General features: G+C 41.1%; 2 protein-coding genes and 1 long non-coding RNA gene across 6 annotated transcripts in view; 1 reads left to right on the plus strand and 2 right to left on the minus strand.

Annotated features, from left to right (window-relative positions):
- gtf2ird1 (GTF2I repeat domain containing 1) overlaps window positions 1–1,162 on the minus strand; it is a 44,810-nt gene extending 43,648 nt beyond the window's left edge. For all 3 annotated transcript variants that reach the window (XM_026182306.2, XM_026182307.2, XM_026182305.2), the window contains exon 1: window positions 846–1,162. The gene's annotated coding sequence lies outside the window, so the exon portion shown is untranslated. The remainder of the gene's footprint in view (window positions 1–845) is intronic.
- Window positions 299–18,133, plus strand: LOC113030663 (uncharacterized). Its single transcript, XR_003273624.2, has 3 exons — window positions 299–444; window positions 6,047–6,221; window positions 17,729–18,133. It is a non-coding gene; the product is annotated as an uncharacterized LOC113030663 (long non-coding RNA).
- clip2 (CAP-GLY domain containing linker protein 2) overlaps window positions 3,896–27,505 on the minus strand; it is a 51,825-nt gene continuing 28,215 nt past the window's right edge. The window contains exons 6-18 of one of the 2 annotated variants that reach the window (XM_026182303.2): window positions 26,451–26,648; window positions 25,853–25,956; window positions 24,660–24,720; window positions 20,805–20,855; window positions 17,234–17,617; window positions 14,854–15,429; window positions 14,720–14,777; window positions 13,518–13,601; window positions 11,648–11,804; window positions 8,632–8,791; window positions 6,008–6,196; window positions 5,590–5,649; window positions 3,896–5,495 (exon numbers count right to left, since the gene is read on the minus strand). In XM_026182303.2, the coding sequence (XP_026038088.2) occupies window positions 5,484–5,495; window positions 5,590–5,649; window positions 6,008–6,196; window positions 8,632–8,791; window positions 11,648–11,804; window positions 13,518–13,601; window positions 14,720–14,777; window positions 14,854–15,429; window positions 17,234–17,617; window positions 20,805–20,855; window positions 24,660–24,720; window positions 25,853–25,956; window positions 26,451–26,648 (2,094 nt within the window). In that variant the 3' untranslated portion in view covers window positions 3,896–5,483. The remainder of the gene's footprint in view (window positions 5,496–5,589; window positions 5,650–6,007; window positions 6,197–8,631; window positions 8,792–11,647; window positions 11,805–13,517; window positions 13,602–14,719; window positions 14,778–14,853; window positions 15,430–17,233; window positions 17,618–20,804; window positions 20,856–24,659; window positions 24,721–25,852; window positions 25,957–26,450; window positions 26,649–27,505) is intronic. The other variant, XM_026182304.2, reaches the window with a different exon arrangement.

A 27,505-nucleotide genomic window follows, 5' to 3' on the forward strand; every position in this document is an offset into this window, starting at 1 on the left:
CAGTGAAATCGCATCAGACATGGATGGGATGTCTACTTTTTCCCCCTCAGCTAATTTCTCCAAACACCAACAGCTGATAGTTTCACTCCAGTCAGCTGTTTTCAAAAACAAACTTTAACGTGTGTCTACAAGAAAGCAGCTGAGGTTAAAACGACAAGAAAATAACACACTAATGTCCAAATTAAACGCTCGCTGTTTGGATACATGCAACCACTGATTTAGAGTACCGAGCGCTGTTTTAAAACTGGGTGTAATTATAGGACGGCTAGTGATTTCTGTTAAAGTTAACTGCGGCGCAGTGCCTGTGTGTCGAGGCTGGTATGAAAGTCGACAACGCTGTTAGTTATTCAAATCCTTTGGCTGAAAGTTGAAATGTGTAGCTTCCTTTCTTACACTTGCTAATGCGGCTAGCTGGCTTTGTTGTATTAGCTGGGTAACCTTCTGGTAAGTGATAGCGTTAAAAAGAAATATGGGGGATAATTTGCCATGCAGACAGACGCTGCATCCCAGTCATAAACAGAGGCTAGCTTTCCGCTCGCAAGGTTAAAGGGAGGAGTCCCTGAAACCTGCTAACTATCGGTAACCTTTCTACGCTACTTACCATATGTCTAACTAATAATCGCTGGCTAATTAGCTAACGGTAGCATTAGAGCGTTGAGCTAGCAGTGCGGCGCTAGCCCCCTTTATGCTAGCTAGCGCTAGCACTTTCCTTTCATCTCCTCCCCCAGTCCCGAAATTAGGTTATAATCTGTAATTTCTAAATGCACAATCACAAAAGCCGCAAGCTTTGCGAGGGCGCAGAACGTAACTCCTCAATAATGTCAAAACGGACATCGAAATCTCACCTTAATTAGCGATTAAATAGCCTTGTTGCTGCTGTCAATCCCGGAATAGGTTTATTCCCCCGTTTTAATCCATCAGAAACGCTCACAATTCCCATCCACAATGTAGCTGTGCCATCTGCTAAAACATCGTAATCCGGATCATCACAACGACGACTTCGAGCTCACGTCCCGTTGTCTGCTATTTGTGTATTTTTTTTTTCTTAGTTTTATGTCTGTTTTTTCCCCTTAACAGAGCAGGGTGTCCCTTTCCCCTTTCTTTGTTCTGTAATCCAGTAAAATTGAAACTCATTCGCCTCCTGCTAATCCCAGCCCAACTCAACAACAGCATCTATTGGCTGCAATTTACATACAGGATTAACGGAGCAACCTCTGGAAAAACCCTCAGAGAGCAAAATGTACACGGAAAGGAGAATGTCCTTAAAAAATAATAATAGTGAAACGCGCATATATTTTATTTAGACTGTGGCTATTTAAATCACCGTCTGCCACTTGACAGCAACTTCACACATTACTTTGTGTTTTAAGAAATCCTTCATAGACTGCGTAGGTGCTTTGATGCGATAGCTGCGCAGTATCCAAAGTATTTTTAGGATTAGGATCTGTCCAAAGTGGATCTACAGCCGCTACATGGATCTTGTGGCCATGGAAGTTATGCCATAGCTGCAGTGATTGCCCAAAATAGCTCATGTCTGTTTGATATAGGGTAAAGTTCAGATCCTAGAGAAGAGGTGCTTTTCTTTTTTACATTTCCATGCAGGTGTGGAAATATATGAATATTTAAAAATAAGAAAAAGTTTCTAGATTCTGACAAAATAACCAGAATTAAAATGTAGTGCTTAAACCTCAATATGTAAAGTTTTTCTGCTTCTCTAGCTCCACTGTGATCTGCATATGTAATATATTGTAGAAGTTGAACTGAATTTATAAACTATAATCCCAGTCTTGGCCATCTGTTATGTAAATAGTTGTGAATGTTTAATTAGTCTTAAAAAAGTCAGTTTTACTATGACCTTTTAACAGCTGTCGTAAGGTCGTTGGCTTCACTTTAGCTTTAGAATTGATTTTTAAAATTTGAGCTCGTATTTTTGTTTTGCTCCACGGTCCGAGACATCAATATCGCTCTGATTGCCAGTAAGCTACGACCCAGCTTGACCCCTCGGGTCAGCAGGATCAGGTTATTTCATGAGTCACAACAAATGGTAATGAAACCCGTTTTAGGTTTTATGCCTTGCAAAGTCTTGTTAGGTGCACTGGACCATTAGAAGTTTAAAAGTAGAAACATGCCTGTTTAGCCATTAGCTGTTAGTCTATAGTTGCTGGTTTTAAACGTAATTGTTCCCAATTTCTGCTTGTTTTCATTTTTGTTTTAGTTTCATTGGACTACTGATGATCTTACTTCATTTTATTTCTACGGTGTTTATTAATGTTAAGTTATATATATTTTTTACACTTATTTGTTTTATGGGTAATATTATTTACATCCAGCTTTATCTGATTTTAGTAAAAAAAAAAAGGATTGTGCTAGAATGTCTGTTATAGCTTATGCTTTGAAACATGCTATATAAATAGCTGCACTATATTTAATGTAAAGAAAAAAGGAACCAAGTAAATCCAAGTGTAACTTTTTACTTGGTTCCTTATTTATTTTTTTAAAACACACAATAAATTGATTGGTTACTTTATTATATTAAATATAAATAAAACTGTTCATATGGCTTTATTAATATTTAACGTAATAAATGGTGAAACTTAGGTTTACTTGGTTATTTTTTTTGATGCACTGGTTACTTTATTACATTAAATAGACATCAGCATGCAATCATTTAACTTGTCCAACCGTCTTAATACCAAGTTTAGTTATACATGCCCCGTAAACTAACATTAGCTTGATATCCCATCTGTGAGGAAAAGGGAACGTTTCTTTTAAAAGTACTTGGATCATTAAATTTTAATCATAAGTTATTTACATTAAATCCATTGCAATCTCACTAGTTTCAGTTACTTTCCCCTCTTAACTGCTGTGTTCAACTCTGTTTCACCAAGAGCAAAAATGACATCTGTGCCTCATCTATGCTGTGCTTTTACAAATAAGTCACTTCTTACTTATTCAAAATGTCACCTGCATAACCAATCAGCCCTCTAGCAGAAACTGGGACATGTGGATAAGCCCTGACATTTGCCAAGGCCAACAAATAAAACTGATATATCTGGAGGCTAGAAATCTAGAGATTGTAAATTAGTGTGCAGCGTCTGGATGTCTCATCTCCACCGTGTGGCAACTTTTCCCTCATGAAGGATTTATTGCCATCTTTTCTCGCTGATATCACTGCGTTTTATTTAATGACAAATATTTAACCATGCACATTATGGTTGTTGGCTGAATCTCCTAAACCGCCGAGCCCCTAAATCCGACACCACCGCTTTAAACCAGCTCTGCAGAAATATTCCGATCTGCTGCGCTTGGTCTCAAAAACAAACATGCTGAAAGTCGTATAAGCATGAAAGGGTGTGAAATAAAACACCAGCAGCCCTTGCCTGCATTGTTAATATTTAATGACTCAATCTCCAAAACCATCGCAGCAATACTCCAAAGGGTATGAACCCTCCAGCTGTAAAGGCCATGTACAATATCCAGTGGAAAATTCAGGTTTTATTTGAGCTGACCAGTACCTGCCCTGCATGTGTTCTCAGGGGACACTACTCAAGCCTTTCTGCACACCCCCACCCCACCTCTGTGTAGTGTCTCCTGTGAAGCAATAGCAACCTGTGACCAACTACAAACAGGATCCCCCCTTAGTTCAGTTTGACAAATGGATAAAAACAATATTTGGAAGACTTAAGAGTATAAATGTTAGAGGCAAATGAAATCCGGATGATTTCGATCCAGGGAAGGACGAACGTAACTTCCCACATTCCCACACTGCTGTTTGGGTTTTAGCTCCTGGGAAAGCCCTTCAGAAGACTTCAGAAAGGGTCAGTAAAGAAATCCAGGGCCATTACAATAGGCTCACACTGTATTTTGTACCATATATAGTAAATTAACACAAAGCCACCGATCAGAGAAAGATGTATTGATGCGCGGTCAGACAGTTTTAGACAATGAAAAAGTCTGAAATGGTTCACTGTATTTGTACTACAAATGTCCTGCAACGTCTCCCAGGTTCAGTCTGCACAATGAGTCCACTGATGTGTAAATGGCTGAAAGGCTTAACAAACACCTTAAGGGAGGATTGGTAGTAACATCATCACCATCAGTCCTGTAACAGATGACGCTCTTCATGTGTGTTGGCGAGGGAGGGCGGGGTCTTCCAAGACGGGAAGAGGTTGATTTTGTATTTTATCCTTGGATCAGAAATGACCGTTAAAAGAGCTCCAGTCAACATTTAAACGACCACACTGAACCTAACTTTGTGCTCATCGTGCTTCTACCAGTAGACGTACATTAAGGCGCTTTGGGACCAAATGGTTCTGAGGAGCTGCCTGAGAACTTCATAACTTCAAGGGTGTTTTTCCTGTTTGCTGCAAACAAATGTTGACCAGGCGGTGGCTGTAGAGGAATAGAAATGATCCCACTGTTCAGTAAAGCCCGTCCTTCACTGTCCTTATATTCTGTTTACATTGGGCTTATTACACTTTTCCTTATGTATATACTGTTATCATGGTGACTGCTCATATTAAACATGGCCAAGCTTTCAAACGCTCAGGTCAACATCCAGCACTGTGCTGGATCAGTACATACTCGGTCTGCAGACAGGACAGCATTGCTTTGTACTATTCTTCCACCTTCTCTGTCATCTTCTCCTATATTGCAACAAACTGTTGCTTTTGTATTTGTTCAGTGCTCATGTTCCTTTTAAAAACACAAAGTTGAAAAGTGACTGTAAAAACTGGTTATTTTCACAAAGTTGGTAGCAGAGATGCTATTACTATAGTGTAATGTTGTAGTTACTATGGCGAGTGCCCTGAGATGACTTGTTTTGATCTGGTGCAGTGTAACTAAAATTGAGTTCAAATAATTCTGGATTAAGGGTAATGTTTGCTACCAATCCTCATCAGATATCAAGCAAGGTGAGACACGAGTCAAACTTCCTTTAAAATAAAAACAAAATCAGGCCATCAGCTCACGTACAGCAGACAGGATTATTACAAAGCCAAGGAGCAAAATAAAAGTAATAAATAAAACAAAGCGACTGAGACCCAGTTTTTCTTCTCGTCGTCCATCAGTCTTTTTGCTTTCTTCGTCAAAATTCAGCGCAGTCATTCAGACTTCAGCGAATGACAAAACTTCAAATTTTCTAACTAATGTAAAGCATCAAAAGTTGCCACACTGCCAGTTCTCAGCAGTTGTTGAGCTGATAATCTCTTCACGTCCATATCTCTTTTTTTATTTTTTCCTGTTTAAAGTACTTTTAAGTGGTCTTCATGATTGGCTAATAGGTGCTTTCTGTAACAACACATATATTCACTTGAGACAGAGATTCGCTGTTTTGGTATTAACTGTAAACTGAAATGTTTCAGGCGTCCACCGCAGCATCGGGAGACACGTCGGACCAAACTTTGACGTTTCAGGTGTACTTCAGCACGTCCCAGTTCACTCGGGGTCACGTCAGCGTCCCACTCTCATCGCTTCTGCTCATATCAGTGTTGTTCCTAGGGAAGGAAACGTAAAGCATGTCTTCCTTAAAATGTATTATTTTTATTATTAAATCAATGACTGAAAAAAGCAAAAGGAAAGAATACCAACATCTTGAGCGCTGTGTGACTCCTGGTGGTGAATTCCATTAGCCGAATTTGCACCGTGGACCTGGAAAACAGTCAGAAATGATCATTTTAGTCCTGTTCTTGGCCTGATTGGACATTAGAAGACCTGTTCAGGTGACCTGGGTTTTAACATCTTAAAACAGTCTTAATAGCTACCATTTGTAGGAGACTGATGGGATTTGGTACCAGAAACGTTCTGGCTGCATGCATGCAGTCTAGGTGGGGATTGAAAGCGTGATTGCATTTGCTGCCTGCAGAGGCCTTTCTGTGGAGTGTTTGCACGTACTCCCTATGTCTGCCTGGGTTTATTCCCCAAACACAAACTAGCTGTAGTATGGATATGTGATTGTGTGGTTGCATGTTTCTCCATCTTGTTTTTTTTTTTTTTTTTTTAAATTTACCGGGCTTTTTTCTGGATTCTTCCGCATGGCCTGGACCAGCTGGTCGACTTGTTGGTTGTGCTCTAAGGCGTTCCTCAGGGCTTCCTCAGTGCTGAGCAGCCGTTGGCGCAGACGGGTCACCTCCGAGTCCAGAGCCGAGGGGTCTAGCATCGAGTACCGCCGGTGGTCAGGGGAGGATCGTTCCCGACCCTGAAAGAACCGCACAAGCTAACTGGTAAGTAAGTTAAATCATCCAAACTGTATTAGGTTTATGGGTTTTGTATATATTTCTTTTGTTTTTAACGCACTTCAAGTACTTTGTAGTGAAACAAGTGCAAAGAGCAGGCTTCTATTACCCATTTTACAGGATTTACATCATGTAGTTTACATGAAACTTTATACATGTGTTTAAATCGTTATAATCTGTTACTCTAATGTAGATAAAGTCATAATAAAATGAATCGATAATACTCAAACCAATCTATTCTTTAAATAGCTCTATTATTATCACTTTAACATTCAGAGCAATCTATTGACTTTGAAGGAGAGGTCAGAGGTCAAATGTGACATATTTTAGACAGTACTCTGTGGACACGACATAAGTCAGATCCAGATCAAGCTGAAGTATGGATTAGGTCCTAAATCAATCCATTAGTGGGTGAGCAAATTATTTTCCAGGAAATTATTATAAAAGAAATGAGGTTAAAATTGACTTTTTGTGGAGAAGGTACACATGTAAGCATGAGTGTTACCTTATTTAAGATTCCCAAATGCTTTAATGTATTTGATAAACAAAAGTGTACATTATGCCCGTCTTATAAAAAATGTTAAAAATTAAAAAGTTATGTTATGTATTTATAATTATAACTTTCCTTTAGAAGGAAAAGCCTCTGTAGCAGGTGCCATAAATGCTTAATACATATTTGTAACTGAATTTAACTGCAGGAAAAAACCCAAAGTGCACAAAGTTTAAAAACTGTTTTGCTTTTACAAAATAAAATAACAGCATGTTTGCTAGTTAGAATCGCTCACCTGAAAAAACAGCTCTAATACTTTCTGTTGCCCTTGAGTAGGCTGATCAATTTGTGAAAACAGTCCATTGTTATAAGTTCAGTTTTGAACATGAAATCTCAAGCAGGCAAGTGACTGTATTTCAGTGCAAATTACCAAACTATTTCTTTACCTGACAGAAAGTCTGGTGTCTTTATTTTAAATGAAAGATTAAACCTTCAGTGTTAAATGATCTTTCCAGGGAAAGTTGAGCATGCTCAAAATCCAAATTTATAAAACAGACTGAAATCGAGGCAATTTCAGTATGAAAGCTGGTTACTTCCAGAAATAATGCTGTAAAGTCATTCATGCGAGATAATGAAATGGGAATAAAGTAAACATACTAACAAAGCAAACTTCTCCTCATCATCATCGTGAACCCAAAACCGTCTTTACAGCAGACCAACATGGACTGAAAAGCACCTGAGAATCTAGGGTATGTTCACACTAGGGCTGTGACCAAAATCTCATATCCCTTCCCAGATGCCTTAATGCCCACCTACACCCTGGGCCATCTGACCTCAGGAAATCACATGATAGGGTGGAGCCAGGTTTCCCAATGAGCTCACCTGAAACCCTGGCTGATTGTGACCTACACCCGTTTTCACACCTTGGCTCATGTGATTAGGTAGAGGATCATTAGGAGGTCTATTGTCCCTCGTGGGGGGGAAACTCCCACAGGGCTTAAATCTGGGACTGTCCACCATTTGACACTAGAACTGAAGAAGCTTCTCGGATGAGAGGTGAAACGTCTTCAAGCAACTTAAAGAAGTCCAGACGCTTTTCTTTCTAAGCTCCTTAGACTACAATGACCTGGATGACTGAGAACCTTCACCGACATCCCGATTTTTCTCGTCCATGTCAGAATTTTCATAACGAAACCATGTCCATGCTACAGAGGTAGCCCCTCGTTTAGGACTAAGGATTTGTTTTGACTGGTCTTTCTGTTTGGAACTACCTGGTTCTGCCTGATCTTTACTGGCCATGCTGGTATTCTCTGTGCCTGCATCCACGTGGTGACTGTAAACGCCATTTATAGTTACTACTTGTATTCATTTGAGGTAATTTGTTTGCTGCATATTCTGAAATTTGAGGTTTGAGAATAATGTAGTTTGTCGTTATTTCAGTTTATTTTGAAAAACCTCAACAGGATCTTCAGCTTTATTGTGAAAGGTTTATGTGGAAAATAATCAAGCGGAGCCACACAATGGTTTTACCATCATTGTTACTGTCATATCGAACAGCCCTAGCTCACACTGTATACACTGATAAAATTCTTTATCAGAAAACTAGAAACCAGCGAGTTTATTGTCAGTAAATTATCATCCAGGTTATCTTAAGTAAGGCTTTTCAACCAATGTTTATATTTCATATGCTAAAAGAAATGTGTGCTTCATAGTTGGGACCACTGAACCTGTGAAAACAAATGTATAATCACACAAATCACAGGCCAGGCTTATCAAGGTGCTGATTCTCCTGTATTTCTAAACTTAGTTTTTAACATTAATTTAAATAACAAAAAAGAAAAGCCTCAAAATGTGGGACCGACATGTGGTTTAGTGTTGTCCAATCATTCCACGGTGCTTTGTTCTCACCAGTAAAAGCAGTTTTTCTCGCAGCGTCTTGATGTCATCCTGAAGTTTCTGCTCCTTGACCTTCCACTCAGCCTTGTGGACCTCTCGGCTCAGGTCTTTGTCCATATCCCGGGAATGACGATGTGATTCCAGGAGTAACACCCTCAGCTCATTCAGACTCCTGTGATTTAAAAAAAAAAACCACACACACACAGAGGGGAAAAGTTGCTTTGTGTCTGTGTTTCTGGTTTCCTGACCTGCAGAAATGCAGTAAGAACTGGACTCTTCAGAGGTGGTAAAAGCACCACAGTTTCCCTGTCAAGGATTATATGAATCACTCGCTTTGCTCAGACCCTGCTCAAAGATCATTATTATCCAAAAGCAATCACAATATGTGAATATGTCAGGCAGACAGGCCGGTGGGAATAGCGTAGGCGGCACTGCTCCTGCTACTTACTCCAAGTATACATCATCTTAAGTACACTGGCTGTTTGCCGACATACTTGCATCAGTAAACCACATTTACACCGGGGAACAGTTTTCTGTACCTTTGCACTGCATGCTAGCCAAAGGTTTTAGCAACTTTAACATGTTTCCTGCACTCGTGGAAATATTTCATCTCAACAAAACAGTGTTATTTTCATCTTTCTAAGAAGCGCTCCGGGTGTTTTCTCTGTAAGAACATCTTTTCCGTCTGGTCTAATCGATACATTAACAGATTATGTGCTGTGGTGTAACGTGAGTCTGTTGCTAAGAGGTGTGGCAGGTTTATGAGGTGAGAGATGCATCATTATATCAAAAGTCTGTTCAAAGCCTGTTTTAAAATGAGTGGAAGCAGGGCTGTGGAATTAATCTAATTTTATTTTCAATTACAATTTTGGCCTCCAGTGATCATTAAAACAATTACAAAACTATTACTGCGCCACATTTCGCTTCACCAAGGCGCTCCCGTTTTATCTTTCACTGCAACCCCCTTTTTCCCCAAATTCTACCAAGCTGTGACAGACTTAGTTCAGTTTATTTTTTAAATAAGTTAAATTCTAATCAACATACAAAGACATCTACTTATAAAGGAAAACTTTTTTTAAAGGGTTTATTAAAATTTTGATTTAATTAAGTCTATCAATGATCTGAATATTGACCAAAATAATTAGAATTTTTCCCATTAATTAAAAAGTCAATTTCATGAAAAGTTGCTTGAATTTTTCATGATTAAAGGAAAGTCCTCCATGATTACTGACAAAACACCTCAGTCACCACAACTTACTGTGTGTGTGTGTGTGTGTGTGTGTGTGTGTGTGTGTGTGTGTGTGTGTGTGTGTGTGTGTGTGTGTGTGTGTGTGTGTGTGTGTGTGTGTGTGTGTGTGTGTGTGTGTGTGTGTGTGTGTGTGTGTCTTTGACCCAGGTGGGCTGCTCTGAGTACTTCAGAAGCTGCTGATCTACTACTCTACTTTTCCTCGACTACCAACTGTAGGGTTTACAAAGAATCCGTGAAGTGAGCAGCAGTTCTCTGGGTGAAAATGCTTTGTTGATATCAGAGCTCAAAGTTAAATGGCCTGACCACCTGTGGTGGGCAACGGTAACTCAAATAACCACTTGTCACAATCAAGTCAAACAGAAGAGCATCTCTGAACACATCGTGCTTTAAACCTTGAAGCAGATGAGCTACAGCAGCAGAGGACCACACTGGGTCCCACTCCAGCCTACTTTTGCACAGGCTCACTAAAATTAGAAAAACGCTGCTTGGTCTGTTCTGAGTTTCGATTTCTGCTGTGACATTCAGATACATATCCATTCTGCATGCTACCATCAGGTTGCTGATGTTGGTATGACAGAGTGGACTCTTTGGGTCCCTACTGTTGCTGATCATGTCATTCCCTTCATGACTGTACCGATTACCCCTGTCATGCAGCGGGCACCATGCCCCAAACCTCAAATCATCTCAAACTGCTTTCTTAAACTTGACACTGATTTCACTGGGATGTGGTGGGATTGTATCATGAATGTGCAGCCAACAAATCTGCAGCAGCTTTGTGATGCTATCATGAACCGAAAGTCTCTGAGCAATGTTTCCAGCACCTTGTTGAATCTGTGCCATGAATAATTAAAGGACGTCTGAAGGCAAAAGATCCAACCTGGTGCTAGAAAGGTGTTCCTAAAGAAGTGGCAAGCGAGTGTATGTCACATGCTGAAATACCAGCTTTATCACTGAGGACCCTAATGTATACCCAACTCTAATTAATTAGTGCGGTAGTTCACTAACATCATCATCATGAATAATGTAGGGACTGCATAATGTCAGAATAATGGAAAACAACTTTTTCAACAGCGCTGCAGAAAAACACATTTTCTGAATGGCTTAATGAACAAAGGAGCGACCCTGCGCCTCTGCAACGATGCACTGGCTGCCTTTTACACTTGGGTGGTTAAATAATGACCATATTAAGCAGAGTGGGGTTTTTTTTCTTTTGGACAGTGTGCACTAAAGGACTTGGATGTTTTGTAACTCTACCAGACTCTTCAGTATAGAGAGGTGGCCATCTGGCAGGTCTTTGTTGGAGATGAAACCTCAGCCAGCTGCTCTCAGTGACTTCAGGCACCGCTTTAAAGGAGGTGCGGAGGGGCCGTATGTGCTGGCACAAAGTCAGATATTTTCATAAAGCTTCTGACAGAAGCACGAGCAGTCATCCATCACTTTAGAGCTGCGTCGGTGTTTCTGCTTTATCACTCGGTCGAATGATGGTGTGAAATGTAAAAAAGGTCTGCGATTCATTACAGACATTTTTTGTTACTCAGGTGAAAAATAAAAATCTTTTGTGTGTGTGTGTGTGTGTGTGTGTGTGTGTGTGTGTGTGTGTGTGTGTGTGTGTGTGTGTGTGTGTGTGTGTGTGTGTGTGTGTGTGTGTGTGTGTGTGTGTGTGTGTGTGTGTGTGTGTGTGTGTGTGTGTGTGTGCACACTGGTGTCATCCTTCGCTGCTGTTATTGAGAAAGTGCTGAGGCAGAATGTCAAATCAATACAGTCTCCGTGTCAAATTACCTCTCCTTCTTCAGCAGCTCCTGGCTGATGCTCACTAGCTGCCCAGAGGCATCATGGGATTTCTTGGTCATGGACTCTAGCTCTGCCTCCATGCGCGTCTTCTCCTTGGCCAGGGCTTCGGCTCTCTTCTCCCCGCTGCGAACTTTGCCCTCCAGCGCTAAAAACAAATCGATAGTTTGCAACACTAGTTATTAATAACTTTAACACAGCTGTGCTAATCAGAACTGTGATCATAAAGAACTTACTATTTTCAATTAATGCTATAAATGCATTTTAAATCAGATCAGGCGATCACATTTGGGAAGGATTCTGACAAATTTCTATATGCTCACTTTTAATTCTATGCCTGCAACGAGCTTCAAAAAAGAGGCACGTTTACCTCTCTATTTCATCAGCTCTTCTTTTAACACTGCTCTTTTATAACTCTGAAGCTTTTTTCCCACTTTTATTCAGCTCAACAGTATTTTTTTTTTTATTTCAATATATAGTAGGTTTTCAGTAGTTGCCATTATGGTGATCAGGTGAATGAGGGACAAACAGCTTATTTCTGTGAGACGTTTAATGACACTGGGAGGGAGTCAGAAATCCTGATATCCAGGCTCGTGTCATAAAAAACTCTGTGAATCACCATAAACCAGCTTTCTCCATCAGGTAAGTAGTTTCCCAGTCTTTTTTGTGAAATTCTACTGAAATGCTGAACTCTTGCGTTTCTGTGTGGGGGTGGCTCACAACTTCTTGGGTGTAGCCTTGGCAGCAAATGAGCTGCCCTCCCTGCTTTGCTCACAGCTGTTTGATTAAAAACAAGATGAAAATGCGTTTCATAGCTGAATGTTGAAGTTGCAAAAGCTACAGTCGAAAAACATGCGTTAATCATCTCAATATAGCGGTGATGGACAAAGATGTTTCAGTTTAGAAAGTGACGAATGTTGTTCTTAAAACGTTTATATGCCCACGCAGTTCATTTCAAATAATGCTGCACTTGAGATGTCTGCCATTTCTATTCATCTCTGAAACACCCCACGTTTTTCTCCGATGATGCCAAGCGAATAAGATAACGACGCAGGCATTATTATTAGTTCAATTCAATCCAGTTTTATTCACAAAGAGCCAAATCAAGAGGCTCAAGGTGCTTTGTATTGTAAGGTAAAGACACCGCAATAATAGTGTTTTAGATATTTCAGATCTCTCGCTGCTGATGTCATTTCCCCTTACCATCTTCAAAAATCAATTTCTATTTCATTCATAAACAAGTAAAGAAGGTCATCTTAATATCTGATCTAAACTTTGTGCAGTTTTTGTTTGAAAATTCTTACAGATCAGGGTCATCGGTGATGACCCCAGAGTTTTAAAAAAAGAATAAAAAGAGACGAATACAACTATCCTTCGAGTTTTACATTTTTCTTTTCTCGTTTTAAATTATTTACATTCCTTCTTCAAAGTGTGTCAATTTGATTATCTGAAGTACATAAAGCGTGCGTTTGGGTGCTTTTGATGTGATGAAACTTATCAAAAGATTTCTGGGTGACGATCAAAGAGTGTAACGGTGAAGAACACGTTCCCCCGCGCGATGAACTCGGCGTGACTGTCGGAAAATAAAGCCTCCAGTCGCCGCACAAACATGCATATTTATTTATTTTTTTATTTATTGAGAGAGAGAGCTGACAAGTTCTCAGTTTAAAACCTAAACTTGAAGGAAATGCTGCAGGAAAATATCAAGCTTCGCCTCTCTTTATCCTGAAATGAAACACCTGTACGTGAAAGACACAATGCCTCCGCAGAAACTCAATATTTCAGGATATCTTGTCACGAAAGCGCTGAAAGAACAAAGACGTCGGCGAGCTCGGGAAAAGGGCGCTGCGCGCTTGTTTACCTCCGATTTGTGATTTGAGGGCTTCAACCTGGGAAGTGAGAGTAGAGACTTCTTTTTCCCTTTTCAGCAGCTTCTCCATTGTTTCTGCGGAAAAACAACATAACAGCCATGAGACGCCTCGCTCACACAACGCGCCGATGATCCAAATCAGTGCAGTGATTTGTGACTGGAGTGCCACAAAGTTTTCCACAGTTTTGTGTTACTTCCTTATCTGTCACTTGGCAGGATACAGTGAAATCCTATGAAGTTATTGGACAGACGCCCTTGTGTACCAGAAGAGCTGCGATTTTCTCGAGCTTTTTAGCCATTAGACGCTTAAGTGAGATTTATGTAACAAGACAGAGGCTTGTGAGGTCTGTATTTATAGACTGTGACTCAGGAAATCTATTTTATTTCACAAAGACATACGCATAATGAGTACTGGTCAGTATTTAGTACCTCGGAATACATTATAACCTCATATATAGGATATTTTAACTTGACATATTTTTAACCAGTTTAGGGAACTGATTTGCTTCCTATTTTGTTATTATAAATACAAGGCCCTTTTGTAACCACTAGCCTTTTAGCTTAGCTTAGCACAAACAGTGGAAATAACTAGTCTGGCTCGCTTCAGCAGAGCAACAAAATCCACATCTCAGCTTTGCTTGTATGTGGAAATGACTGTCTGGTGTTTGTGTCTTCATGTGTTCCCAAAATAACGGGGAAAAAGTGAATCTGAATGACAAAAACTACCAGCGCCTGCTGAGTAGTTGATGCTTAACTCCCAGAAATGTGTCGGACTAGTCAAAAAACAAAGGTGTTTTTATGTTGACAAAAATTACAAGATTAAAAGGGAATTAGTGGTGAAAAGCAGATGGAAGTAGGCCGAAGTGGTCTCTATACAATATTATTTTTACAACACATTCTCAGGAGCAAGGAGGGCGGCATTATTCCTAAAATGTTGAGCTCTTTCTTTAAAGTTGTTACGTCCCTTTTTTCCTGCCAAGCTTTTAAATTTCTTATCTCTCGAGTGCATACATGGGTAATATGACGAGAACAATGGGAAGTAACACTTTGGGAATCACTGGGACGTAAGAACAAGGAGCAAAAAGCACAAACGTGATTAAACTAAGAAAGCAGATCAGCTGAAGTGTGTGTGTGTGATTGGTGTGCTTTTTTTCATGAATCTGTAGTCGGGATTAAGATAAACACAAACATACCTTCTATGTTCTGTTTTAGCTTCATCTTCTCATCTGAAATTTCATTATCTTCTATCACCTGAAAGAGGAGAAAGTGTCAGGTGCTGAGTTTGTATCTGAACACTGCAGGTGCCTCTTTCTCCTCAGCCACTCACATTAGCATCATTAGATGTGAAGCGCTCGGCCTGGATGGCCTGGAGCTGGTTGGCCGTCACCCTCAGCTTCTCCTCGAGTTTCTGGATCTCTTCTTGGCTCGCCTCCTGAGCTTTCTGCAGAGCCTGGTAGTCCGTCATCTGCTTCTCTGACAGCTCCAGCCTCTCCCTCAGCTCCTCCGCTCTTTTGTTCTGCTCCATCTGAAGCGTCTCCATATCTGCCAGCCTCTGCTCCGCCTTCTGTAGCTTATCCGTAGCTGCCTCCAGCGCGTGCTTTCCACTTTTGGCTTCCAATTCAGCCCTCCATGTCTGGTTGCCTTGAGCCAGCTGGTCTTTGGCCTCCTGCAGACGAGCGCAGAGGTCCTCTCGTTCCTTTGTCAGGATGGCAGCTTCAATTTTATGTTTGGCCTTGAGGTTCTCCACCTCTAGCTGGTGCTCCATCTTCAGGCTTTCCAGGGTTGCTCTCAGCTCCTGGGTGTCCTGCTCTTGACCTTCTGTAGCGGTATGACTACTGCTCAGTGTTGCCTTTAGTTCCTCCAAGGATCGCTGGTGGTCACTGACTAAAGTGTCAAATTTAGCCTGCAAGAGAAAGGGAGAAAGATCGCTTTTAGGTCATACTTGCTGCATTTGTGAAACGAATCAATTCAAATCATCTAGTAACCATTCAGGGGATAATGCAACCCAAAGATTTAACATGCATGCTTTTAAAAATTTGAATAGTTAACTCTAATCTCATTGTGTGTGATTGTGTCTGGTTGTGCAGACTGCTTGGTGCAGGATCTGCAGTGCTGCAGATGCTCACTGGTCTGTTGTGGTGAAGAGAGAGCTGAACGTGAAGGCAAACCTGTGGATTTATGAGTCACTAAATTGCCAAATGCATTCACTCCTCCATCCAAGTCATTGAATTCAGGTGTTCTAATCACTCCCATGGCCACAGGTGTATAAAATCAAACACATAAGCGTTCACAAACATTTGTGAAAGACTGGGTCGCTCTCAGGAGCTCAGTGAGCGTGCCACTGTGACAGGATGGCACCTGTGCAAGTCCAGTCGTGAAATTTCATCCCTACTAAATATTCCACAGTCAACTGTTAGTGGTATTATAATGAAGTGGAAGTGATTAGGAACGACAAAAACTCAGCCACAAAGTGGTAGGCTAAATAAAATCTCAGAGTGGGTCAATAGATTCTGAGGTGAAGAGCACGCAGAGGTCATCAATTTTCTGCAGTGTCAATCACTACAGACCTCCAAACCTTCAGATTAGCTCAACAACAGTGTGTAGGGAGCGTCATCAAATGGGTTTCCATGGCTGATGCAGCTGTGTAAAGCATGCTACCACTGGACTAGAGCAGCAGAGATGCGGTCTCTGGAGTGATGAATCACGCTTCTGCCTAGCAATCCGATGGATGAGTGTAGGTAGGTTTGGTGGTTGCCAGGAGAACAATGCTTGTCTGACTGCAGTGTAAAGTTTGGTGGAGGAGGGATTATGGTGTGTGGTTGGTTTTCAGCAGTTGGACTCGGCCCCTTAGGTCCAGTAAAAAGAACTCTCAATGCTTCAGGATACCAGGACATATTGGATGATTTCATGCTCCCAACTTTGTGGGAACAGTTTGGGGATGGCCCCTTCCTGTTCCAACGTGACCGTGCACTTTTGTGCAAACAAGGTCCTTAAAGACATGGATGAGCAAGTTTAGTGTGGAAGAACTTGACTGGCCTGCACAGGGTCCCAACCTCAACCTGAAAGAAAACCTTTGGGACGAACTAGAGCAAAGACTGTGAGCCAGGTCTTCTTATTCAACATCAGTGTCTGAGCTCACGAATTTGCTTCTGGAAGAATGGTCGGATCTTCCCATAAACACACTAAACCCTGTGGAAAACCTTCCCAGAAGCTTTTATAACTGTAAAGGGTGGGCTGGATTAAGAATGGGATGTCATATGTTCTTGAAGGCAGACGAGCGAATACTTTTGGCAATATAGTCCATGTTTCAGTTTGTGGTCATACTTTACCTACGACCACAAATGCAAGTGTATTTTCACACTGCTTTAAATGCCTGTTTGAATTTCAAGACTTGGTTTCAGGGTTGAAGTTAGTTAGGTTTAGGTTAGGCTGCCATGTTTGAATTGGGTGGAATGTACGGATGATGAGATGAGTGAAGAAGGGATGGACACAGAGAGACTTCTCAAATTACATTTTGATGTAACATTCTTATTCTTGTTATAGCCACCCTGATTTACCCTTTTTTCTTTTTGTAAATCCTTTGAAATTTTGTAAGCAAAACTGAATCCTGCTCTAAATGAAGGATTCCTACAAACACATAACTGCACTGACATGACCACACTACTCTGGCTGACTTGAAGACAGTTATAAAAAACAGAGCAGCGTACCTTCCAGGTGTCCATCATTTCCACGTTTTCCTTGGTAGCCTGTTGAGCTTTCTGTTTCATCTCATTGATCTCCACGTTCTGTTTCTCCACGACAGCCTTCAATGAGTCGATCTCCTGCTGGCTTGCTGCTAAGGCAGTCTCGTACTTCTCTCTGAGCTCGCTGCTCTCCTTGTAGTGCTCCCGGCCCGCTGACAGCAGCTGCTCGCGCAGCAGGAGGGTCTCTGGCTGGGCGTCGGACCCCTGGGCCGCATCAACACGGTCAACTTTCTGCCAGCTTGCATCAGCCCCTTTGAGCTGGACCTGGAGATTCGTGATCTCGGCTCTCCTGAGGCTGAGCTCCTCCTCCAACTGCATGATGCGGCTCTTCTCTTCAACTGTAGTTTGCTGATGAGAAAGAAAGCAAGAACCCAGCACTGCTTTTGAAAGTTTTTTTTTTTTTTTTTTTCTAAGGAGAAACATGTTCTTTCTATAAAGTAATTGTATTTACTACAACAGGTGGAAGACCCTGCAACAGACTGTCATTCCAAAGAAACAAAGGTGACGTGACGAAGAGCGGAAATCAGCCCATAAGAAAAGGAAAACAGAGAAATCTATGCAGGTCCTGGAGATGACCAAGTGCATTGCAGAGGATTTACAGTACAAACATGTGACATAAAGTATGTGGACAGCAACAGATTGTTCAACAGTTTGGCTCCCAGTGAAGATGCTACAATGACTCTCAGAGTATTTTTTTCTCATTGGTATTTTTTGAAAAAGTTATAACACATAACTGCAAACAAAGTTTGGATGTGTGCATACAGGGTGTAATTTGTTGGGATTTACTGCTGCTAAAACGTGCAGCCAGCGAGGATGATGTCCTAACTAATTTGCCATTAAATGAAAAACCATATCTGATTTCAATCTGGCCTATTTCGCTTTCAGTCTCAACTCTTTGGATAGCGCTGGACCACGTCCAGTGTGGCTGCAAATTTTAAAATGCTCTGCTCTAACTACTCAGACCGGTGCACATGCTGTATGTGAAAACGTGTCAAATCAGCCGCCCATCAACTTGAATTTTATTTTGTGGAAGAGGCGAAGCAGATTTAGAGATTAGGACGGATGATGCACGAATTTTGCATTGGTGTGGGCTGCGTGCAAGAAGACAATGCATGAGGTGCGCCTCCCTTCAGGTCGTTTATGCTGAACGTTCTCCCTCAGACACGTCGGGAAGTTATAGTAAAACCCTGCAACAAAATCAAAAGAACAAACACGTCCCGGTCACGTTCCCAACCTGATGTGATGCTTTCAGGCTTGGATACTGCAGAGTGTTCAGCTGAAAACTGCTGCTGGTTGGACCAGGCTGATCTGTGTAAGAGGTTGAGGTCCATGGTTAAACTGTACATGTGTAAATCCAGGTGACGAGAACGTGACACTAAAAACTCCAGCTGTGCCTAAACCTTGAAGGGGTGATGGGCCAAATTTAAATCCGGTATGACCTTCGATTTTTATTTATTTCGTTATTTTTTTATTTTATTTTTCCAGCTTAGGCCCAGAAGTTTATCACCCCACCTCTTTACTTCCTAAGAATTCTGTACCAAGCTACCCGGCACCACCTGGTAGACTTATGCAACTAACTGGTGAACACAGGAGAACATTTAGTGTCTAATCCTAAAATAAAAACTACTTTCAGCTGCTCCCTTGTCACATGGAGTCACCACAGCAGGTAGCAGCTGTTGTTTAGTTTGGCAGAGTTTACGCGGGATGCCCCTCCTGACCAAACGGCGATTTTTGTGTCTGGTGTCTGGAATGGAACCAGTGACCTTTTACTTGTTTACTTTTTAAAACCTTAAGGTTTTAGTTGCATCACTTAATATTTAGGAAGATATCCTTGATTTTTAGAGGGTTAGGTTTGTTCTTTTTTTTTTTTTTTTTTTATATACTTCCACTTGCCTCACTGAAAAGTAAGTCCAAAACAGAGCAAATATCGGCAAGACTTATAAATAAGCCAACTGAGGGCTATTCCTTTCATTTAACTTCTTAAAGAACTCTGACGAAGCTTCATGTTCTTATTTGGGTGCAGATAGCTTCACAGAGCTGCCTGGAGCAGCACAGTCGTTCGGGGCTAAACTGGCATTTTGTCAGAAATAACACGAAGCCAACATACAGCAGAGGAAAAACACATTACACAAAGACAGAACGGAGGTTAACTCCCTATCCTGCTGAGGGCATTTGAGATTTTCACTCTTACAACATAAATATGAGTGATGCAACACCCACAAGTTCCTCAAGATTCCCATTAATATTACCGGTAAGATGTCTGGTAACTTTAATGATGATGAATATCAAAGCAGGAAACTGTGGAACATGTGGACATAAAATCTTGATGTATGAAAATACTGTTGGGAACTTTGTGTTAATATATTTATTTAGTGTAATTAATATAGGTGAAATATCTTTAATAAATTAGGCTGGGGCATTAGCGAGCGTTGCTTATTAATGAATCTGCCAATAGTCGCTCTGTTTTTAATCATTTTTCTGTCTCCGACCAACTCCGTCAGGAAAGACTGGGCTTTTTAAAAGTGCTGAACACAGTTTGCCATCAGTAGCTGACACACCCGTCTACTTATCAGAACTTACTTCTCTAATAATAGCTGCCTTGCTCTGCTTGAGGCCGAAAAACCAAAAATAATGACCAAGGAGACTCTGAAATGCCGAGCATAGAGGACAGACAGCTGGGTAATAATTCTGTGTGGGTTATGCAACCACTTGCAAGGTCATTGAATCTGTTGTTTATATTAAAATATTGACTAAGAGAGCTTTAAGTCTTCTACAGATGGCGGATGGATTTTGCCATCCCTTTTTTCCCCTTTCCCTGGCTGTTCACAACTGCAGTCACTCGTAATTTTAGAGGAACACCATCAAAACACTGGCACCGGTCAGGGTTTGCATTTCACTCGGGATCAAAGTCCAAATAAACCATCAGAATTATTACGCTGCCCTCATAATAACGCGGAAAGCCTGCACTTAAATGCTAAAGCCATTGTATCATTTCCATCCAAAATAATTAAAGCGAGGAGCCAAAAGGATCAACTTGTCGCTGTCCAAACATTTGTGGAGCTCAGTGTGCAAAAACCAAAGGTGGAAAATGAAAGGAGAGCGCAGCCATTCTCTGATCTTCTAGAAGCAGCCAAGCAAATATAATACAGCAAACCTCAACAGTGACATATGCACAGCTGCAAACATCCTCCACACATTTGTTTCCAATCAGAATGAAAAAGAAAAACAGCCAAAAAAAAACTGAGATTAAGATTGAGGACCTGCTGCACAGTGCACAGATGTTAATTTCAACCCAGATCCCAGCTGACCAGACCAGAGTTACTAGCTGATTCACACCAGAGACGCTGCCTGAGTAGCATTCAGATGACGTCGCACGCACACACACACACGCACGCACACAGAGGAGTAAAAGAGTCTATGCAAGGTTAATGTCCTCAACAGCATCTGAAGTCGATTTGAAGTCAGGAACTGAGATAGCTCAAGAGAGGATCAAAGCCAAAACAAGATCAAATCTTTTTTTTTCTTTTTTTTTCACCTTGGTTCTCTTACCCAACCTCAAGGATACCGCTTCATGAGTGCATCTTCCCTGTTGGCAGAAGCAGACCTTACTGCATATACGAATCCAAGCATTTCAAAGTGTTTTGTTATCTTTTGATGGCTGAAAATTGAAAGCTTGCGCGGTTTGATTTGTGATACCGTGGTCTATTATTAAAGAGCCTGTCTACGTGGAGCGCAGCGCTGCATGTCAAAGTGGTGTAAAGGACGTCCTTCGCGGCGCCGACTAAAATGGGCGGCACCGCCTATGATTTGTCTTGAAAAATTTATCGAAGCGTCCGTAATGGATCCCGTAAATAATTTAGCGACTTCTCGTGTGTTACTAATTACATAACTGCTCAAAAATTGGTGTGGCGCCTGGGGAGATTCATCCTCCACAGCTTAAGTGGAAGGGGGCCGTTTCGAGTGATACGTCCCGACGTCTCAAAGTGCAGCAGGCGACAGATCTGAAAGCCAGCTTTGGATTTAAAGGGGGGGAAAAAAACACCATTTAAATAAAAATGAATGGCAGCTAATTGCAACATTAGACAAAAGAAAAGCTGAAGCAGCTGCGAGCCTCGGTTTTCTGATTACAAGCGATGGAATGAAGCAGAGGAAGGCCCAGATGAAGCCAGTCTGGTTAATGATCATGTGTAATGTGAAGAGCTGTGACCAACACCCACTATCATTTTAAGTAAATAACAAACTTCATATTTCCACTACTTTCCCATCTATTTCTAAATATTAAAGCTGGTAATATTCCATAGATACATTGTTGATTATAAACAAATCCATGAAAAGACCAAAACCAGATCTACTAAGACCTTATTTATCCTGGGTTTGAGTTAGGTGGGAGCTGATATAACAGCCATGACTGACACAAACTGTGCTTTTTTTAAGTTTGATTCACATTAAAAGGCTTAAAAAATACGTATGTTGCATGCATGTACTATTCACATTAAGAGAATGCAAACTAGAGACTACAGAAAACGTCTGAAAAGTGAAGCCATTCTCCCCGCTTGCTCTGGTTGTTAAAAGAAGCCCAGATGTATAGATGTCTATGGGGAAAATGTCTCTACTTCTCACTTAAACTCATCACAAAAGTGTTTACTGAGGTCAGAGGTCAAGGTCTCAGGTGCTAGTTTGAAGCCATACTCAATAAAATATGAGAGCTTTGTACAACACAGACCTCATTACAGTTGCAAAAGGAAGGAATCCATTGTGATTTATTATTGCAATTTATCACCATATGATCGTGCAATGACCCCCTCGATCATTACGTGCAGTTTCACTGATCAGGCTAGCAAGCTGAGCCATCAATGAAGCAAAACTGTGTATGCACAGTATAAGTACAGGGAGAAAAGTCAAAGTTACCAGACTCTTTAAAGAGGTTTTTACTGGATTTGACCGCTTATTAAATAGATCCCACTGAAAATTAAAGTGCTTAAAGCCATTAAAGAAGGCTTCATGCCCACATGACAACAAGTGGGCTGCAATGGGAAAGGTTTGGACCATGTTACTGCAAAGAGGCCCTGCTTTGCATTGTTATTTATATTTTTATAAATAAATGTTTATGTTAACCCCTAAAGCTAGTTCTTTTCCAGATTCTAACAGTACTTAGTTTGATTTTACAAAGATAGTTAAGTATGTTAACTTTTTTTAAATGAGTCAAGCCATCAGTGGAACCAAAAGTTTGGGCCTGTTTGTCTCTCTTCTGCTTGTTGGTTTTGGTCTTTTTTTATGGGATTTGGACTAAAGATCAGCCTAATCCATTAAACTACAACACTTCACTCAGCTTGCTACACTCATTACAAGTCTCAACCACAGAGTTATGAGTCATTTCAAATTATTCTGGTGAGGTTATCCTCATATTTTATTCTGTGACTGTTGTGGAGTTCACACCTGTACCTGTTAGCAAGCGTCTGCATGCTGGGGGCAGTCACATGGGGCTGGTATGCTGACACGTACTGATTGTAAGTATGTTTTGCATATATCTAAACTACATTTGGACACAGCCACAGGTGGGATATGTGAGTTATCATCAACAGAGAAGCAAACAGGTGCAGAAGCGCACGGGACAGTGGCCACAGGCAAAGGTTTGCTTGTGTATTTTTGTTTTTTACCCTCCGCTTCTCTAATTCTTTGTGGAGCGTCTCTGCTCTCGACTTTTCGAGGAGCAGGCTCTGCTCAAGCTGACGAATATGGGCATGTTCCAATTTCGTCTGAGTCTACGGGAAGAGACAAAGAGAGATACAAAGAAGAAAGAAAAGGGAGGCTGAAAGGAAAAAGAGACCCATACAGATCAAAGAAGGTGATCAAAACGGCTGACAGCTGATGATGAAAGGGCAGCTCTGCAGACGGCAGCAGGGTGCACAAGCTGAGGAGGAGATCTGAGGTTACGTTTCACTTTCACAGAAAGTGCAATTTGCAGTTAAGGACAACTTTGTGGTCACAGGTACATGACCAGAGAAGACAAGAGTTGCACCTGCAGATGGCTCACAGACACGTCAGTCTGAGCTGCTTAATGCATGACGTGCATTAAGCAGCGCAGACTGTGCAAACCATGAAAAAGCATTAAAACACATGGTTTGATTGCATTCATATACACTGTTTTATGTCTAATACAGTAAATAAACATGATCGGCATTAAGAGTCACAACTTATTCAAGGCTGAAATTTCATCCTATTGTTGTCAGCAAATCTTTTGAAAGAATGAAAGGCAAATATATTAAAAAACAAGTACTTTATCCAAAGAGTGGGGAAAAAAATACAACTTATCCCTGTGGGTTCCTCATCCTTTAACCAATCGGTACAATGGTATTCAGTTTCCTTTCCCCTGTTACAGGAGATAACGTCTTAATTGCACTTTGAGCATGTCTAAGTCTATTAATGGTGACTGGCAAATAAACATGGCTTCCACTCACTGTGGAAACAATATGGTATTTTCTAAATGTGACAACAAAGACCCGCATAATTTTTGAAATGTGATCTGCATTTTTTTTTAAGAGATAAAATTGTTTGGAATAAAACTTTCAGTCATGAAGTGAACAAATATGTTCACCTTTTTGAGCCTGTTATTGTTATTATTATTATCATCATCCAACTACATATTTTTATTCTTGAACTCTATTAAATCATTTCACACATAACTTTCCCTGATTTATCCTATTCTGCACCTTGTTTCAGCCTCTAAGTTTGTTTTCTGCCTGAATCAAGCTGTTTTAGCTTCTCCTTACTTTAAGCCAGCTGTCCTCTGATTGGCTGTGCCTCACAAACAAAAGGTTTGAACAGCAGGTGTGCTCAAAACAGCGGATATTAAGAATATCTGCTGTCTATGACACTATGCAGATACATGTGGAGGGAAAAAAGCTGTCTGAGCTTTGGATTCGTGTGGAGTTGTTACACACACTCTAATCAAGTATCAAAGAATTTGACTAAAAATAACTCCTGTTTTACACAAAGCTTGTGTCTCATGTTTTATATCAGTTTTAAAATATTGTCTTTCTGTGCTATCACCACTCATGAGACATCAGCTGAGGACATCCCGAACGCACACCCTGTTAAACTAGAAACCCAGTCCGATCTCTCTGTATTTATATAGCCGCCTATGTGGAATTCAGGAACTCTGCACATTATCACATCAAGGTTTCTTTTGTGCACCCAGACGCTTTTTTCTTCCCTTTCCTCTTCCTTTCTGTCCCGATGTTCAGGATGTGCGTTACGCTGACAGAGCTTTCAGGGTTGCAAAGCATGAAAACAGAATCTCCTGTGACTAACACGGACCTGTGATATTACGGTGATTCACATTGTGAGGCACATAGGCTTTTTTCATTCAGCTATTAATTCTGATAAATACCTCCAGGTCTCCTTTGGTGATGGATTCCTCTTCTACTCTGAACTGCAGGTCCTCCACTTTCCTGTAAAAGCGTTATGGGAAATAAAGAAGGGGCGATTAGCTGAGCAGTATTCAAGTCTCACACAGTGTCCAGGGAGCGACCGGCACTGCAGACAATCACAGCAGTTTGCAGAAGTCACAATTTTTGTCATATTGGTTGAGACGCACCAGACAGATTCGTCTCCCAGGAAAAGTTCAAACATTCTATGCAATTTGTTTTTATTTTTAATTAAAAGGAAGCTAAGATTAGCCTGCATTTACCTGCTTTTTGTCCTCTGTACACGTCACATGCATGTATGCATAATATCTGACTTTAGGAGCAGAAACTGTTTCTGCTTGGTAACCTCGGGAAGCTAAGTCATTTCCTGAGCTTTGAGATATGGATCAAAACCCTAAACTTTGTGTCTCCGTGACAACGAGGAGTCCCACTTGGGGCTGATGAGGGCGACTAATTCACGAGTACGATAAAAACACATCAGGAAGCTTTGGGACAGTGTCGCCTCTATCCAAAGGAATCAAGAATAGATATTTTGATCACCAAAAAGTGAATTTGAAAACTAAAACTAAATGCGAAAGAAATATTTTACTAGGCGTGTGGAGCTTTCTCCATATTGGACACTAAACTCAGTGTTGGAATTTCATAATCCACTTCCACTTAAGGTTTTTTTAACATGCTGTTTGGAGGGAGAGTGTGCAGGGAGAGGGTTTTGTGGCCAGGATATCTACTCCTGCTTCTAGGCTTAATGCTAAGCTAAGCAACTCAATCATCTCACAATATTTATAAAAATGAAAGCAAATCCCAGATTATTAGCTAAAAGAGCATCATGTGAGATCACTCTATAACACTTACCAATAATTAAGATTTCAACTATGTGGCAACACTGTTGTGTGAAAGTGAGCCCATGATGTCGTGGCAGATGGCCCCGCCCCTCCCTGAGCCTGGTTCTGCTGGAGGTTTCTTCCTGTTAAAAGGGAGTTTTTCCTTCCCACTGTCGCCAAAGTGCTTGCTCATAGGGGGTCATATGATTGCTGGGTTTTTCTCTGTATGTATTATTGTAGCGTCGACCTTACAATATAAAGCGCCTTGGGGCAACTGTTGTTGTGATATGGCGCTATATAAATAAAACTGAATTGAATGATGTGTGAGCGATTACCTTTTTTCTTCTTCGAGCTGATTGGCCAGTTCCAGCTTATCCTTCTGCGTGCTGGCCAGCATGGCTTTGACTTGCTGGAGACCATTCTCGTTCTCTGTCACATACTGCAAACAGGAGACACAAATTAAATTTTTTCACACCCACAAAGGTTTTTCCTTCTGTTCTGCTCCTTGTACCCCTCAGTCAGCCCTAAACCTCAGTGTGCCGTGATGAAGGCCTAAAATCCTAGAATGCATCTGGATACGAAAGCTGTGAGAACAGAGGAAGAAATATTTGTCTCTGCAAATAAGTGTTTATCAACTGATTAAAAGCATTTATGTGATTGTTAGTGTTCAGTTATTTAAAATTACTAACTGCAGGAGTTTGTGTATCTTGTCACGCTGCGCTAGGCTGTGAATTTAATTAAAGCTAGCCTTAAATATAATGACCACTAAACTGGCTCAGGTAACATCTGCGATCACACGTCGAACATGAACCTGAACATTTACCGTTACTATTACATTTGCCAGTGTCCTGTATTCGGGCCTCTCTTTTCTAAGACATGACGTTGTGCCTGACCAAGTAAGTGTCGAGCTGTGTTTTCCCTACTTCCTCGTACCTGCATGTGCTGAGCCTTGAGGGCGCTCAGCTCTTTCTCCACCTCGCAGATGTGGCTCGTGGCCTTGGCCATCTCCGCCCGCTCCAAGTCCCTCTCGGCCAACAGCTGCTCGATGTGCTGCTGCTTCTCCTTCAGGGCTTCCTGCAGCGCGGTGGTGCCCGAGATCTTCCGTGCGTAGCGCGATGATGTCTCCGTCAGCTTTAAAGGCGGGGAGGAGGGGGACAAAGGAGATAAGACTTTAAGAAGAGGATGAAAGTGTGAACAGAAAGGAAATGCAGATTGGGCTTGATGCATTCAGAAACATCGTTTATCCTGTTAGCCGCACAGGTCCCTCTCAGATCCAACAGAATCCAACATCTCGATGCTTCTGACATCAGACTTTCATCGTTTTCATCGTCTGCTTTGTGATCACAGGAAATCAGCTGTCTGTGACATGACAGGTCTCTGCTTTTTCATAATAAGTCATATAAAAAAAAAAAAAGCAAACTTTAAACTTATTTTCTAAATTGTTAGCTACATACGGCTTTAAAAAATATACATGTTCTTCTTCTCTGAGGAAATATCTGGCTGGTTGGGAATATCTGCAGCAGGGAGACCAAAAACAACCATTTAATCACAGTGAATGCTGCAGTATTCTCTTTGGCCACTAGAGGATGCTCTTTGACAGGATTTCTACCAGCCCTCTATACCTCGTCTCATTTCAGCAGCATTTATGGAACTTTCTTTAATAACAAGCTAGATTGAAGCATTCTGCACATAAAACATTACATCTGCACTTTTATGTGTAGATATTTCATATAAAATGTGTCAGTCATGCTCAATTGAATGTCATATGCCTGTGTATTTGACAACCTGTAAGGTAACAAATTCATGCTTTTATGATGGCAACACTATTATGTAGCACATAGACTCACAGTAAGCTTCATACGTTCACAGTGAATCAGAGATCCTTGTGCAAATTTGTGCCCATAATTCACCATCCAAATTAAAAACGGCGCCTGCTTTCTAACCACTTAAGAAAATTAAAACTGTGCAGGACGAAGCATCTTCAGGAA

This window comes from Astatotilapia calliptera, chromosome 10, assembly GCF_964374335.1.
Source record: "Astatotilapia calliptera chromosome 10, fAstCal68.1, whole genome shotgun sequence".
NCBI lineage: Eukaryota > Metazoa > Chordata > Actinopteri > Cichliformes > Cichlidae > Astatotilapia > Astatotilapia calliptera.